Below are 17,715 nucleotides of genomic sequence, written 5' to 3' on the forward strand. Positions count from 1 at the left end.
CTATTAAAACATTTCAAATGTCTAACTTGTATCTAAAAAAAAATATTTTTGAAATTTAAATGTAAAAATAATAGAAATTATTGTGTTAAAAAAAATAAATAGACACGTAATTTTTGTACACATTGTATAACACATATAAAAAATATATTTTTGTAATAAATAATTTGATGCTCGACTGATTGTTAATTTAAGTTATTTCAAATAAATAAAAATTGATGGTAATAATTGTATTATATTTTATATATAAAAAAAAAGGAATTTTTAATATTAATAAAAAATTAGAAAATGTATTTTATTAAAAATTGTTTTAAAAAAATAATTGTATTCAAAAAATGTCATTAATAAATAAATAATTAATAAAAATTTTACAATACCTGCTAAATTTCTTTACTTTGTATAACTTATGTTCGCATAATACCAAATCCTAAAAAATCATGTATTTTGTTGAAAAACACCTATGAGAAAAATTCAATTTCCTCAGAACAAGAACCAAAAAACAAAACCTACTAAAAAAATAAAGTTATGAAAACCAGTTTATTGAAAAAAAGTATCTATAATACATTATTGATAAGTATTAAGTCAAAGGTGGAGTAGTGGCTAGCCGAGTCGACTCTGGTTACAAAGTACCTCAGTTCGAAACGTACAGTTCTCGTACACTTTTTAATTAAATAAGTTTTATGCCGAGATAATGACTTTTTTTTTAGATAATTGTTAGGAGAACCAAAAGCGTCAAGTAAGTAAGAGAGCGAGGAATATTTTATGTTATTTTTATTAACACCCCCTAACAGAAGAGTGATTTATAACATAAGTAGGGATAAGATGGGACTAAAACAATTTAGTTTTTTTTATGAAATAACTTAATCTTCAAAATAATTCCAGCGTAAAAATGAAGTCTTAAAATTTTGATTCATACATTTTTAATTCATAATAGTCATACAAGTTGCCTAGAAAAGAAAACAATAGTGTTTTGAATCATACATTTATAATTCATAATAGCCATACAAGTTGCCTCGAAAAGCAAACAATAGTGTTTTGAAAAGTATCCAGTTCATTTAGGACAGGTTGATTCAAAATTATTTAAGTATTAAATTTTTAATATATTTCATATCTACCAAATAGCTTAGTAGGTTACGGTTCTGCCTACGCATACAAAGTACTCTGGTTCGAATCCAAGCGGAATTTCTAAGATATTTTTAAGAAAGTTCATGAGTTTTTTTTTGTTTTCAATAATTTAATAAGGTTTTAACTTTCAATTGTTTTTTTTTATTTCCATTAATTTAATTTTCCTTTTCTTTAACTGTATGACTGAGACTTATACGATGACTTAGACATATTTGCATCCTCCACTCCGCTTTCCCTTTTTATTTACAGATTGAAAATTATTGAAGAAAATTTGAATTAGCAGGTAAGGAATGGAGTGTATAAGATTTAAAAGAATGAGTTTAGGACAGGTAGGTTTTTAAAAGTTATTTCAGTATTAAATTTTTAATAGATAAAAGATGTATCAAATAGCTCAGTAGGTTGCGCTTCTGAATACGGATACAAAATACCCTAGTTCGCATCCAAACGGAGTTGATAGTTTATTTAAAACAAAAGTTGATGAGTTTTTTTTAATTTAATAAGGTTTTAACTTAATTGTGTTTTTTTTTTTTAATTTCCACTCACCACAAAAGTTTACAGACCAATAAATAACTTTCTATTTTTCGAAGTTAAAACAATTACTTACCTATCAGGATATTCCTTCCTGTTCATTATGTTCTCCTAGTAAAAATGTGAAAAAAATCAATCATTTTTTCCTCCATTCAATCAAATTGAAACTTTTTCATCAAAAAAGTACGAAAAAATCTTCAATTTTTTCAACATTTGTACTAGGAGAACATAAGTACGAATTAGTAGTTCCTGATAGGGAGAAAAAGCAAGTAAGTATTTTCACCCCGAAAGTCTAAAATTTTATTTTGGCAGAAAGTTATTGGTCTGCCCAGAAGTCATACTCACCAAACACGGGTGTGCAGACCACTAACTTTCTGACTTACGAGGTGACAACAATTACCTTGCTATCAGGTACTACTAATTCCGTCCGTCCATGATGTTCTCCTAGTAGAAATGTGAAAAAAATTGAAGTTTTTGAACGAAAAAAAACTAAAATTTTTCATCATTTGTACTAGGCAAACATGTTGTGGTGGAAATTTAAAAAAAAATGAAAATAAAAATCAATTTTGCTTAAGAGAAAGAAGAAGAATTTTTTTTATTATAGTACTACCCTAGTTTCGAACCAGAGGACTATCTATTCGTAGTCAGATACGCTAACCACTATACCATAAGGGCTCTGTTATTCATATTAATAAATAATTATATTAATATTTTCGACTTTCGACAGTTAGGTGAGTATTCGAAATAGGCTTCGAAATATCGCTCTTCTTATTATACTTAAGATAGTGACAGGAAAAAAAAAAACAACAAAATGAACAATTATTACAGTTTGCCAAAATTGGATTCTTTATGCCATGTTTGTCCCATTACAAAGTTAAAAAAAAAGTTTTCGATTCGAGTATACTAGACTTTTCATGAAAACTTTAAACGTTTTTTTTAAAGTTATAAATAAATAAAATTTGTTATATATTAACTTAATACTTTTGCTAAATAATTAATTAATAGATAATTTTATTCTGAAAGAAGAAATGGGACAGAAAATTTAAAAATTAAAACAAAATTCAAAATATATAACAAATTTTATTTATTTATAACTATAAAAAAAAAAGTTTCAAGTTTTCATGAAAAATCTAGTATACACGAATCGAAAACCTTTTTTTTAACTTTGTAATGGCACAAACATGGCATAAGGAATCCAATTTTGGCAAACTGTAATAATTGTTTATTTTGTTTTTTTTTTTCTGCCACTATCTTAAGTATAATAAGAAGAGCGATATTACGAAGCCTATTTCGGATACTTACCTAACTGTCAAATGAACTGGATACTTTTCAAAACACTATTGTTTGCTTTTCGAGGCAACTTGTATGACTATTATGAATTATAAATGTATGATTCAAAACACTATTGTTTGCTGTTCTAGGCAACTTGTATGACTATTATGAATTAAAAATGTATGAATCAAAATTTTAAGACTTCTTTTTTACGCTGGAATTATTTTGAAGATTGGTATCAGAGAAATATATTTGGAAATTTATTGAAGATTGGTATCAGAGAAATATATATTGGATGACATATGTATAACAGACGTTATCTATAGCAAGAGGGCGGATTATATAGATAACTTAAACTATAAAAAGAGTGGAAAATTTTTAATATCAGAAAAAATTCATTTAATTTAAAAGTAAATATTTAGCCATTGCAGGATACGAACCAGCTTGCCTTGGTTTCAGAGTCAAGTGCTCTACCAACACATGCACCCACCTTCTTAATGATATTATAATTTACTTAATACGTTTGCTAAATAATTAATTAATAGATAATTTTCTTCTAAAAGAACAAATAATTTAGAAAATTTAAAAAATAAAACAAAATTTAAAATATATAACGATTTTTTGTTATTTATAAAAAAAAAATTTGTTTTGTTTTTCTTCTGCCACTATCTTAAGTAAAATTAGAAGAGCGATATTACGAAACTTATTTCGAATACTCACTCACCTACATGTCAATGAACTGGATAATTTGATAACTGGAACACTATTGTTTGCTGTTCTAGGCAACTTGTATGACTATTATGAATTATAAATGTATGATTCATAACACTATTGTTTGCTGTTCTAGGCAACTTGTATGACTATTATGAATTATAAATGAATGAATCAAAATTTTAAGACTTCTTTGTTATTACAAAATTTCAATTTTTAGGCTTGACATATTTATGACTTACGTTATTTATAACAAGAAGGTGGGCTATATAAGTAATTTAAACAATAAAAAAATGGAGGGGAATTTTTTAATTGATATTTTTGTTCTGAAAGAAAAAATAGGATAGAAAATTTTAAAATAAAACAAAATTTAAAATGTATACCGACTTTTATTTATTTTTAACAAAAATGTTGAAAATTTTAATGAAAAATCATATTGAACATTTTCATAAAAAAAATTAACACAGATTCTTCTTTTCTTATTCAAGTTTTTATACAAAATAAGTAAAATTCTATCTCTTTTATATAATATTAATAATAATAATAAAGGCTGTCCCAAGATTAACGTCTGATTCGAACTTCTTGCGTTAATTTTGGAACACTCCTTTATAAAACATAATAGTACTTGTTATAAATACTGCGAACTAATCCATAGAGATATAAAAATAGCGAACGCTATCCTGTAAGTGGATGCGATATTCGAAGCAAGAGAGAAGATTGACATTAAGTTCCCGTGTATCCTTGTTCTAATACATATACTAATACATACAAGAAGTACATAGATGACTCGAACACAGGGGAACTTACTAACAGTTTTCTCTATCGTTCATTATATCGCATCCACTTACAGGCTGGCAGGATTCCTCGCATTCTCTATGTATAATTAATATTCTATGAACTAAACAAGTAAGGCACAAGAGGATAATTATTAATTATTATGATGTTACAAGTTAAAAAAAAACACTGTTCAATTCAAATATTGAAAAATTCTTTACATTTTTCTTTTAATTATCTCGTTCTTTCCTGAAATTAAAGAATGGATTCTGGATTCTGGCTAAATAGAGCAATTAAAAAAACACAATGAGATACATCTTAAAAATGAATCATATTGAATTGCTTTTTATTAATAAACTTTAATATGTTACATCAGAGTTTGTCAAACAATTCATTCGTAATTCTATTTTATAAAACGTAAAAATATTTTTAAATTTTATTTTTTTAAATTTAATAAATTTGAATGTTTTAGAATTGTAATCGATGTGGATACTGTGACGATCTTAAACCAAACATTGTTGCAAGATATGCGAATAATAATTTACGATCTGGATTCTTTTTTATTGCAGCTATAATTTGTTTGTCTACTGCTTTTTGATCCACTTTACGTTTTTCACTTGGTTTGTATGTCTAAAAATAACAAAAAAAAATTAATTATGACCAAAAATTAAATTCATTGAAGACTAGCATATTCCCCGGCCGCTTTTCTGGGCAATTTCAAGTCTAAAAAAACTCTACCCTTTTGTTCACAATTTTAAAGATTTTAATTTTTTGGTACGGAATCCTAATTTAGAAAAAAATAAAGTTGAGCCATGATATAAGTATGATAAAGTATTAAAAAAAATGCCAGCAATAATTGTCCCACAGGAACATACTATCTTAAGTTTTAAACTATTTGTGTTCAAAAATGTTCCAATATATGCGGTTACAGAAAAATTAAACTATTAATATAAAATGTGAATTTAAAATAATTAGTAAAAATAATACCCAAGAGGTTTACAGCAAATGGGCTCCTAGCACCTAGACCAAGACCTCTTCTGTGCCCTGTCGCCCGAAGGCGAGACGTCTCAAGATAATAGAGGCTATTTTAAGCAGATGAAGTACATAGGATTCTATTGAAACCAGATGCCACGCAGAAAGCCTACAGCTTCTTCAACGGAAATTCTCCAAGAATTGAAGAATACAAATTTTCGAAACCAAACATTCTAAACCTGATGCCTTAGTTTTTGGAAATAATATGTACGGAGGATTTATCAGAGATTCGAAAACCCTATGTTATCTTTAAAAGTGCTAACTTGCTTATTTCCGAATACTTAGATTGTACTAAAACACCGATTTTAAAAGAACCCGTCGTTAAATTTTATGATTATTAAGTCTTTTGTTTTTCAGTGTTGCCTTAATCAGAGGCGTAGCTAACGCCGTATCAATGATACGAGGCCTCCGGGCTAATTTTACGCAATGTATAGTTGACCATGTAAACTGACAGCAGCATATTAATGCATCCCTATCTTATAATAATTGCTAGCTAGAAAATACCATCGATACTTTATTGCAAAGTGAAATCAATAGTAAAATTATGATCCTGTTGTAAAATAACTTATTTTAAAATCGAAACCGAAGGTGGTTCAAAGCTTCATTTGGGTCCCCCAAATACAGATTTTAATAGAGCCCCTCCAAGGCGAGCTACGCCACTGACCTTAATGTTAGGTTAAAAAATTTTTACTGTTTTTATCCTGAAGTGAAATAACGCTAAAGAAGATTGACCCTTAAAATAAACAAAGCAGCTTACCTCTTTTTTAGTTGAGAATATATCACCTTCCTCCTTCTTGACTCGCTTCTTTTTGTCACGTTTGAAATAAGCATCATTCAAATATGATGGTAATTTCACACCAGAAATATCAATTTTGGTACGTGTACCAATAACGTAGATTTGATTGATACGACGTAATGGACATGCATTTATTAAAAATGGTCCTGTCACCAACAATAAACCAGATTTCAATTGTTTTAATACAACAACACGTTTTCCTTTGTGTGCACCAGCTAATAAAATGGCAACAGTTCCTGGTTCTAAACTTGGTCGTAAATGACGTTTATGTTGATTAAAACATTTTTTGGTTGGATGTTTCTGAATTCTATAAAATTAAAAAAAAAAACATTTATAAGTGCCTTTCGAGATATCCGATTATTTCATTAGAAGTGAAATTTTGAATCTGTATTGGCGTTGTTAATACTCCGGACCGAAGTCGCACGCTGAACAATTTTACGCAATACGTAATAATTTCGTGATTATTAGCGTAGATGAAAATAAGCTCTAAAGATTTTTTTAACTTGAATCGATAAATATCAAAACACTTTGAACTTAAATTTCCTGACCATTTTTGAAGTATCGATTAAAATTACTCTGGAAGAAAATGGAATTTTTCGACTTAGTGGGGAACACGACTTAACACTGTACTGTAATTAGTACCGGTTAAATTAAATTAATTTTTAAGGCCGTTTTATTGTCATAACAAAAAAAGTCTATTTGTCTTTTCAAAAAATGATGAAGGTAAAAATATGAAGACATCTCTTTCGTGAGTCGTATTTAAATAATATAGAAACCTCAATGTAATTTGACCAGAGAAATGCTACACATACGATCGTAACTCCAGTAAAATTTAAATGATGGATATAGGAATATTTTAAAAGGGGTGGAGTATAACAGAGTGGGGTTAGTCTCATTCAGGGAGAAGAGGCAGGATATCATTGTGCCTACTTTCTATTTGCTGTTAACTAGGCCCATGCTGAAAGTATGCTCAAGCCTTCTTTAAGTGTTTTTGATTCGTTTGTAAGCATGGAATCATGTTTGACATATGGTTGACGTGTGTGGACAACATAAATAATCTTATATTCAAAAGAAAAGTAAAATTTGTAAAGATACATGAAGTATTTATGCTTGTTTTAAAACAATTTTTTCAACGATATAAGTAACCTAAACGCAACAATATTCTATTCAATTTAGTGAATATTCAATCTTCAATCCTAGTCTTACAACTATTATAAGTTAACTAATGAAATTCAAAAGGAGGCTTAAGAATGTCGCGAAAATACGTCGATTATTTTTCAATCCTAAATTTCAACGTATTACAGAATTTTTAAAATATGAAATTAATGTAAAAATTTATTTAGGGAAATAATTACTTATTAATGTATTGAATTATGTACCCGTGAACCTAATCTTAATTTTAATAAGTGAAGTTTTATTTCTATTATTTTACGAATTATTTACAATATATTCTTTAGGTAATTAGTCGGTCATAGGAATATTAAAGTTATATTCCTTCATCCAAGGATAATTAGTTAAGAAAAATATTATATTTCTAATTAATTTCTAAATTGTATTTTAAAAAAAAATACATTTTTTTCTTTAGGGTAAAAGATTTTACTTTAAATAGAAAGATTTTTTGCTCGGACCAATCTGCAACACACGCAGAATTCGCTACCCATTTAAATCTTCCCTCAATTGAGAGTGCGAATAATCAAAAGTAGGGGTTGGCTGCGAGAGCCGCAGCCAATCAAAAGTAGGCACATTGCTTCCCCCTGAGTGATACACTCCCTCGCCTAAAGTAGGACTTTATACTACATCCCTACTATAATTAATATTAATAAATAAAGAGGTTAGTATCAAAGACCACGCGGAGTATGTGTCAAAATAACGAATTTTTAATAATCAAGATCAATTTAAAAGAAAAGATCACTTAAAAAAGTATACGAAAAAACTTACTTATCTGCAGTTGGATAATAATTACGACGTTTCTTGATTAATACCAAACGTTTTCCACCATTCTTTTCGCCACCAATTGGTTTTTCAACAAATAATGGTTTCTTATCTTTTGGTTTTGGTGGTGTTTTCTTACCAACAAACTTCCATAATGCTTTCTTATGGTATGTACGAGCTCGTGAAAATCTATTAAGAAAATATAATTTTACAAATTTGGAAAAAACAATATGCAAAAAGTTAGAGTAATGTATGTTACCTGTAAATTCCGTCGGATAATTGGTAGTTTCTTGGTTTGGAAGCTGATTTCTTCTTAGCATCACCAGCTTTAGCTGGAGATTTTTTCGCAGGGGATTTTTTGGCTCCTGCAGCTGGAGCCGCTGCTGGTTTGGCTGCCGCTTTCACAGTTGGAGGCGCCATCTAATACAATAAAAAACACGTTATAGACACCAGACAAAACTATTTCACTTAGATAATAAAAACTAATTAATCAAAAGCCAAGCCAAGAAAACACCAAGCCCAGATCGTAAACTATTCATATTGTTTAAAAGACTAATTTTTAGCCGAATGTATCGAGGCTTGGTTTGTAGAAAATATAAACAAACTACAATTTATTTTTTCTATAATACGTGGTGAAAATTCGGTTTTTAAAACTATAGTTTTAGTTTGAATTTAAAAACATTACTGTTTGATACAAGAAAATTAAAATCACAACATGTAAAATTTCTAAGTTAACCAACAAAATACACCTCTCGAAACACGTCACTTTTTTAACAAGACAAAATACATTTTTAAGAAAAATACTTAGTAATATGGATGAATCGATCTTTAAACTTACGAATTAAATAATTTAATTTAATAAATAAACACTAGATAATAAATGATTAATTAGATTTATTTTATATCCAATATGGATTTCAACTTACGTCTATTACAGCGTGTTATAGAAAAGAATTTTGATACACATACACACTCTACTGACAGTGAATTAAACTAAAGAAACATCCGGGCATGCGTTTTTTAAATTATTATTTTCACCACGAATTTAAAAATAATGTACTTACATTAAATATATTCTTTTACACGTAGTTTTTATTTTATTTATTTCTATTGAAAATACAAAATTTATTTGTACTTAAAATTATGTTCAGTTTTTTTTTTATTTTACAAAGAACTATTAACCGATATGATTCATCCTGTCATAAAAATAAATTTATTCAAAAAAATTATAAATTGATCCATGTTCTTCAACCACATACTCATATTTACAGAAAAAAATTGTTTTATTTACGTTAGTTACAAACAAATTTTTTACTCCATATCACTTTCGATCAAATTAAAATAGTTTTTATGTAAGGTTTTTATTCTAAACTTGACCTATTTTACCGAGGCTACTTTCTTGAATTTCGAGCCTAATAGTACAATTTTGATTCGAATTTATATTTTTGCAAGATATAAGTTATTTTAAATCAGAATAGAACAATCGAACCACTTAAATTAAACTGACGTGCTTTCAAAAACTAACTTTATTTTTTTAAATGTTGTCCTCGGTAAAATAGCTCAAGTATAGTTAATTTAGTAGGTACCATAGAATAAAATCCTAACAGATAAGTACATTGAGTTGAGATTTGTGTAAAATCAGCTAATCCTTATCCTCGGAAACATAAGCGAGAAAGTCATCAAAGTCATGGATATATAATATAGTAGTGGGAAATCAAAGTGACGATTTTACAAAAAAAAATATCAAAATCCATTGCGTGTATTTTGGAGTCAAGTTGAGGTCAAATCACCACTTTGACGAATCACCGAATACAGCTTGTGTCACCTCCGTTTCCAAAATTTTAATTGTAGAGTTGCCTGCACCTATCCAGATTTGATCGGGAGACTCATGAAATCGTGTAGTCTCTCCCTAACATAAAAAATATCGAACAGTATTATAATTCGGTGATATATAATTAGATTAATTTCACTATCTCCCGACTTTCTAGTTTATCTCCCAACTTCCCAAAACTTTGATATGAACACATCAATGTTCATGATTCATGAGTAATGAACACCAAAAAAGTGCGCTTGCCAGCGTAAGCTCTATATTTCCTATCAACAGCGCTTTCAGTCTATGTTTAATAGTCTGTGCAATTAATAAACTTCAATTTATTATATTAGTTTAGATATTTGTGATTTTGTTACCTTTAAAATTATAATAATGTCTAAAATTTAACAAATCTAGTTTATCTTCCGACTTCCCAAAACTTTGATATGAACACACCAATGTCCATGATTCATGAGTAATGAACACCAAAAAAGTGCGCTTGCCAGTATTTATCAACAACGCTATCAGTCTATGTTTAATAGTCTGTGCAATTAATAAACTTCAATTTATTATATTTGTTTAGATATTTGTGACTGTGAACTTTAATTGTGCTTTAATATTAATAGTTAATTATAATAATGTCTAAAATTGAAAAAATATTTATTAAAGAGGGTACAATTGAACAAGAATTCCAAACAGAAGTAATAATTGAAGAAGGAGATATTGATGTAGTGCTAGAGGAACCTTCAAGTAATTCGAAATCAAAATTAAACGAAAATCGAGGAACTACCAATAAACAACAAATTTCATGTGATCTTTGTGATAAAATATTTAAGCATAAAGGCAATCTAGTTCGACATATGCGAATTCATACCGGTGAAAAACCTTATTCATGTGATGTTTGTGATAAAGTTTATGCGAGAAAGAGCCATTTAGTTCGGCATCAACAAACTCATACTGGTATTAAACCATTTTTGTGTGATATTTGTAATAAAGCATTCACTAGAAATGACCATTTATTTAAACACAGATTAACTCATATCGGTATAAAACCATTTTCATGTGAAGTTTGTGATAAACAGTTTACTCGAAAAGATCACTTAGTTAATCATGAGCGTATCCACACTGGTGATAAACCCTTTTTATGTAGTATTTGTAATAAAACATTTACTCGAAATGAACATTTAATTGTACATAAACGTATTCACGATGACGAAAAACCATTTTCTTGTGAGTTTTGTGATAAAGCATTTAACTATCAAAAAAGTTTAATTGAACATACGAGAATTCATACGGGAGAAAAACCCTATGAATGTGATTTTTGTGATAAAAGTTTTGGCAGACAAAGCCACTTAGTTCGGCATGAACGAACTCATACTGGTGAAAAACCATTTTCATGTTATCCTTGTAATATATCATTTAAGCGACATGAACAATTAGTTAAACATGAAAGTTCTCATAGTTTCGATCCTTTTGTGGTGTAATATTTTTATACCATGCATATATGTAATATGCAAGGTATATTAAGTTTAGTCCCCAGTTTATAACGCTTATAAATATTGATGCTACCAACAAAATTTTGGTATAGGTGTTCATAAAATCATCTAATTAGTCCATTTCCGGGTGTCCGTCCGTCCGTCTATGGGCACGATAACTCAAAAACGAAAAAAGATATCAAGCTGGAATTTTTTTAAAAGATATCAAGCTGGAAATTAGACGTAAATTGTATAGTATGTATTTATATGTATGTGCAATGTGATAGAGTAATCAACACTATTTATGTATGGTATTTCAACATTTAACTCTGTCAATTGTTTGTTTTCACTTGTTAATAAAGAAATATAAAAAAAATATGACGTATTTTTTATTTGAAAATGCTTTGCAACTAAAAAAGTCAAGCAGTTTTCCACTAAACGTACAATTGAGTTTGTTTTTTTAGAACCTGAAAAACAAAAAGATAAACTGAAACAACCCCAAAATAATAATTTTTAACCGATTTCATAACAAAAAATGAGGATTATCAATTCGTCTGAATTTTTTTTTTTTTTTTAATGTTTGTTACCTAAGAACTTTTGACTGGGTTAACCGATTTTGATGATTCTTTATGTATTTAAAGCTGGTGCTTCCCGTGTGGTCCTATTAAATAAATATTCAATTATTTATTGTAAAACAAACACAATCCTATCAACAAACATATGTGGTTATCGTAAAATATAAGAACTAAACCCAATTAAATTATATTGTTGGGCAAATGGAATATTGCGAGCTTTTTCGTCGAAAAATCAATGATGATTTCGGTAAAATCCAGCTCCCGAAGTAAATAAATTTTAAAGCTGAGTACGGATAACTTTAACAAGCTCTTGTGGTTGCCCTCCCTTAAATCCGTCCATGTGGGTTTAGGAATTCAAAAATAAGGAATTTTTTACTACGTTTTCTATTTATTAATATTATTACATTTTTTTAAATTAAAAATTAGCCATCATACAAAGTGTTGTTTTGGTATTTCAACCTTTCTTAATCTCATTTTGATTAGCACATTGGTTAAGGATGTACGAGCAACAAGGCAATTTTATATAAAAAGATTATTAGATAGATTTCTCCAAAACTAGTCGGTGGAAATTTAAAAAAAAAAAAAAGCTACTACTCTTAACTTTTTAAAGTTAAAACCTTAATTAAGGTCCGACTAATTAAGAATGTATGAGCACGGTAGTTGAGACACAAATTTCTAAAAATATATATTTTTATGATGAATTCTGTAAAAACCTGACAATATAAGACGAAAAGTAAGAATACAAATTTTCGATATCTTAAGTAATTATCAAAATATCGAAAATTTTAACTATTTAGCTTTCGATATTTCGAAAACCATGAAATTATAACAAAATTCATCGAAAGTTGAAAATGAGGTCAAATAATTTCAACCTTAAATCTAAAATTGCCTTGATGCTCGTACTATCTTAATAATTTTTCCAATTATTTTATCTATGCCCGTGATAAGAAGTACTTTTCTCACTCAGTATACGTGGGAAAAATAATTGGGAATATTAATGAAATTTAAATTTGGTTCCAATATTTTTCTTCCGTAACGTTAATGACTGGACATTTCAACTAAAACATTATTTTAGTAATTAATACCTTTTTAATTACTTAAAAATGATTAATAAAAGTACAAATTCAGTGAGGGCATTTAAAAATTTCTAAAACGGAAATTCAAATTTTTATACGGGCGTGACATCATAGTACGAGCTTGTCAAATTTGTTGACATCTTGTATGATATTAATTACTAACATTTTATATGGTATTTCATTAAATTATACTATTCTACGGCTTTTTATTAGAAAACTTAATAATAACGAGTGTAAATTATATGTTGTAAATTCATTTTTTTAAAGTGTAAATTATACATTAAATTGACAGATCACGTATTTATACGTCATCAACAGAGAGCGCCAAAAAACTGCGTTTAAATATCTCAAAATTATAATGTATTTTAAATTTTTTTTACATTCAAATACAGCATTTTTAAGCAGTTATATATTCTTTACTTTGTTATAACGGTGTAAACAATGAATTAAAAATATAAAAAAAATACATCAATATTCCCTATTCATTACCGCACAAGTATCGTAATGAATGCATTACCACACTCCAAATTAGATAGATACTGTTAAAATGTTAACTATTAACAAGTTACTATAGTAACATTTTTTATTTTCTATTCTTCTCAATAGGGCTTTTCATCGGTTTGATATTGTTTCGGACAGTTGTCAAAAAACTCTTAAGTCAAGAAAGATCTTTATCAAGTAGCGTTTTTTTACAAACATAGAAGACATATGATATGTCTTTACTTGAACAGTTTTTTGACATCTGTCCGAAACAAAAAAGGGATAATTTTTTTTAAATGAAAAGGTCTATAATCCACGATAAATTTAAAATAATAATTATCGTTTATTTTCACATTTTAGAGGCGTAGATAAAATTTTGTACGATACACATGTGATCACGAATTATTAACGTACTTCTGCAATTTTCCAACTAGCACTACGCACTCGTTGTACAAATTTCGTATGCGAACGTTAATAATGCTGTTATCACACTAGTATCGTAAATAACTAATACAAATGTAATACAACGAATACCATACAACGAAAATTTTATTTATATTACAAATTAGTTTCTGTTTTTTATCGACAGTGACGACGTTATAAATATTATCGAAGATATATTTCGAGATAAATTTCGATTTTTGCCCCAATTTCCTAGATCAGTTTTTTTTGTATTTTATAAATACGTATTTCGACTGCCAAGTAGTTATCATCAGTAAGAATTAGCTTGTTGTGACTACTCTCATTATCAATGTTACTCTTTGCTAATTTGGTGGCGGACTGCACTGCAGTAATAATAAGAGTAATCACGACAAGCTAATTCATACTGATGATGACTACTTGGTAGTCGAAATACGTATTTATAAAATACAAAAAACTAATCTAGGATATTGGGGCAAAAATCGAAATTTATTTAATGACGTTGTTTATGTTTAACTAACGAATTTTTCTGAGTAAATGATTTATCACAAATATCACATGAAAACGGTTTTACACCACTATGAATTCGTTTATGACGAATTAATTGACTTGATTGGGTAAAACTTTTATTACAAATACCACATGAAAATGGTTTTTCCCCACTATGAATTCGTTTATGATAAATTAAATCATTTTTCCGAGTAAATACTTTATTACAAATATCACATGAAAATGGTTTTTCACCACTATGAATTCGTTTATGATAAATTAAAGAACTTTTCCCAGTAAATGCTTTATTACAAATATCACATGAAAACGGTTTTTCACCACTATGAATTCGTTTATGACGAATTAATTGACTTGATTGGGTAAAACTTTTATTACAAATACCACATGAAAATGGTCTTTCCCCACTATGAAATCGTTTATGATAAATTAAAGAACCTTTCCCAGTAAATGCTTTATTACAAATATCACATGAAAACGGTTTTTCACCACTATGAATTCGTTTATGATAAATTAAAGAACTTTTCTCAGTAAATGCTTTATTACAAATGTCACATGAAAACGGTTTTTCACCACTATGAATTCGTTTATGATAAATTAAAGAACTTTTCTCAGTAAATGCTTTATTACAAACATCACATGAAAACGGTTTTACACCACTGTGAATTCGTTTATGATAATTTAATTGACTTGATTGGGTAAAGCTTTTATTACAAATATCACATGAAAATGGTTTTTCCCCACTATGAATTCGTTTATGATAAATTAAAGAACTTTTCCCAGTAAATGCTTTATTACAAATATCACATGAAAACGGTTTTTCACCACTATGAATTCGTTTATGATAAATTAAAGAACTTTTCCCAGTAAATGCTTTATTACAAACATCACATGAAAAGGGTTTTTCTCTTAAAACAGATTCGTCAAATATTTCACTTTTAATAATCAGTTCTGTATGTAATTGTTTTTCAAGTTTAATATTTTGATAATTAATTGGGTACAAATGTTTATCATTTTCATGAACAGGTTCATGTTTTAAACTTATAACACTATCACTATCATTGCTGTATTCTTCTGGTATTTCATTTTTTATTCGCTCTTCTATTACAACATTGTCATCAAATATTTCATCCTTAATAATTAATTCGGTATGTAATTCTTTTTCAAGTTTAATATTTTCATTATTAATTATGTGTAAATGTTTATCATTTTCGTAAACAGGTTCATGTTTTACACCTATAACACTATCACTTTCATTGCTGCCTGCTTCATTTTGTCCACCTTCCATTACAACATTGTCATCAAATATTTCTTTTTTAATAATCAGTTCCTTTTTCACTTTAATATTTTCTTTATTGATATACAAATGATTAACAACAAATGAATTATTTGCCATTTTATTTTAAATATTATCTTTAATTTATTTATCCAATGTTCAAGTATCACTTCGCGAATCCAAGACACTCAGTTTATTGGCGACTGAAGAGGTTATAAAGCATGCACACCATGAAGGTTATAAGCTTCATGATGCACACTATACAAGGACCATAGATATCATACACACTCTGTGACAAGAACCATGGAGGTTATAAAGAAGAAGAACGATCGCTATAGAAAATATTATCCCCAAAATATGGACAAAATAAGTGAGGCTCTGGGATCGCTAAGTTGTCTCATTAAAAGCGGGTTGTTGTGCGCTAATTTCAAATGATCTATCAACGTTTAATATACGTGTATATAATATAATTCAAAGGAAAATAATGAAATTATTATTATTATTTACTAATGAATAAATTATAAATTATCTATATCTCTGGTATCAACACTTTAGTATGGAGTTTACAGGTAAAGGAGCTGAAACACAATCTCTGATGACTGGTTGACTCAAGAAGTGGCCATAAAATAGCATTAACTATAATTGTGATCGTGCCATAAAAGATTATGCTCTTCTACACTCCATAGTATAAACCATGAAGGTTATAAAGAAGGAGAACGATCGCTACGTGCTTAAGCATTAGCGCACCTGTCCCTGAAAATTTGTAGAATTTATAGTTCATTTTCAGCCATCAGCCGCGCTGTCGTCGGTAAGTAGTATATTAGTGCACAACATCCCGCATTTAATGAGACAACTTAGCGATCACAGCGCCTCACTTATTTTGTCCATATTTTGGGGACAATATTTTCTATTGCGATCGTTCTCCTTCTTTATAACCTCGTTGGTATAAACAAATAAAAAACCAATTTTGGCAGTGTAAATAAAAAATGTTCCTTATAAAAAAAATAAACAACAATATTATATAAATATTTTTTTTGCGAACGTCACTGTTTACCCGTGAGGGGCAAAGTAGGCTCAAACTTTGGTTTCCATTTTCTCCAAAACTATTAAAGATAGGTACATGAAAATTTGCTGAAGATTCAACTAATGGTCCTGTGAAAACCAAAAAATTGAGGGTCGAAGGAGCGCCATAATTGTCTGGGTATTTTAAATTCTTCTAAATTATAAAAAAAAAAGACCTTTTAACAAAAAGAGAACCGACTTCAAAAGAAAACTTTTAGAAAACAAATTAATATGCACTAAAAAGTAAAAAAATAACGATAATATAATGTAGTTAAAATTATTCTTATTTTTGGAGTCGGTGTCAGCCAAGGAAACAAATCAAAAATAATAATAATTTTAACTACATTATATTATCGTTATTTTTTTACTTTTTAGTGCATATTAATTTGTTTTCTAAAAGTTTTCTTTTGAAGTCGGTTCTCTTTTTCTTTTGTGATTTTTAATGAATTTGAAGTACCCTAACTAATTTATCACTAAAAAAAGAGTAGGTAATCGAAATAGGTTGGCGTGATATTGAGTTATTCATCCTCTTGCCGTGCATACTTAATGCAAATTTAGGACTTTTATGGTTTCTCATGGATGCCGTTGTCAGAACTGGACCAAAATGAAATAGGACCACACGGGAAGCACCAGCTTTAAATAGATAAAGAATCATCAAAATCGGTTCACCCAGTCAAAAGTTCTGAGGTAACAAACATTAAAAAAATACAGTCGAAGTGTTAACCTCCTCCGTTTTTGTTTTGAAGTCGATTAATAATGCAAGCATCGATATTCAACACTTTCTTTACAAGGTATTTAACAATTAAATCAGTCAATTGTTTTCACATACCTAGTTTAAATAATATTATTTGGAAGTAATTTTTTTAG

At 28.4% G+C, this 17,715-nt stretch overlaps 2 protein-coding genes across 3 annotated transcripts; one reads left to right on the forward strand and one right to left on the reverse strand.

Annotated features, from left to right (window-relative positions):
• Nucleotides 1–4,719: 4,719 nt before the first annotated feature.
• On the reverse strand, nt 4,720–9,190 carry LOC123300256 (60S ribosomal protein L6). Of its 2 annotated transcripts, none has more exons than XM_044882796.1 (5): nt 9,094–9,190; nt 8,427–8,587; nt 8,174–8,356; nt 6,197–6,542; nt 4,720–5,037 (listed from the first exon to the last, which is right to left on the reverse strand). In XM_044882796.1, exons 2-5 carry the CDS (start codon nt 8,585–8,587, stop codon nt 4,876–4,878), a joined length of 852 nt encoding a protein of 283 aa, XP_044738731.1. In that variant the 5' UTR covers nt 9,094–9,190; the 3' UTR covers nt 4,720–4,875. The 2 variants fall into 2 exon arrangements, with proteins under 2 accessions (XP_044738731.1, XP_044738732.1); XM_044882797.1 differs by lacking the exon at nt 9,094–9,190 and adding an exon at nt 9,006–9,073.
• LOC123301032 (gastrula zinc finger protein XlCGF71.1-like) lies at nt 8,735–11,461 on the forward strand. Its single transcript, XM_044883759.1, has 2 exons — nt 8,735–8,749; nt 10,649–11,461. The coding sequence occupies exons 1-2, from the start codon at nt 8,735–8,737 to the stop codon at nt 11,459–11,461; spliced, it is 828 nt and encodes a 275-aa protein (XP_044739694.1).
• Nucleotides 11,462–17,715: the final 6,254 nt, after the last annotated feature.

Source organism: Chrysoperla carnea, chromosome 5 (assembly GCF_905475395.1).
Source record: "Chrysoperla carnea chromosome 5, inChrCarn1.1, whole genome shotgun sequence".
NCBI lineage: Eukaryota > Metazoa > Arthropoda > Insecta > Neuroptera > Chrysopidae > Chrysoperla > Chrysoperla carnea.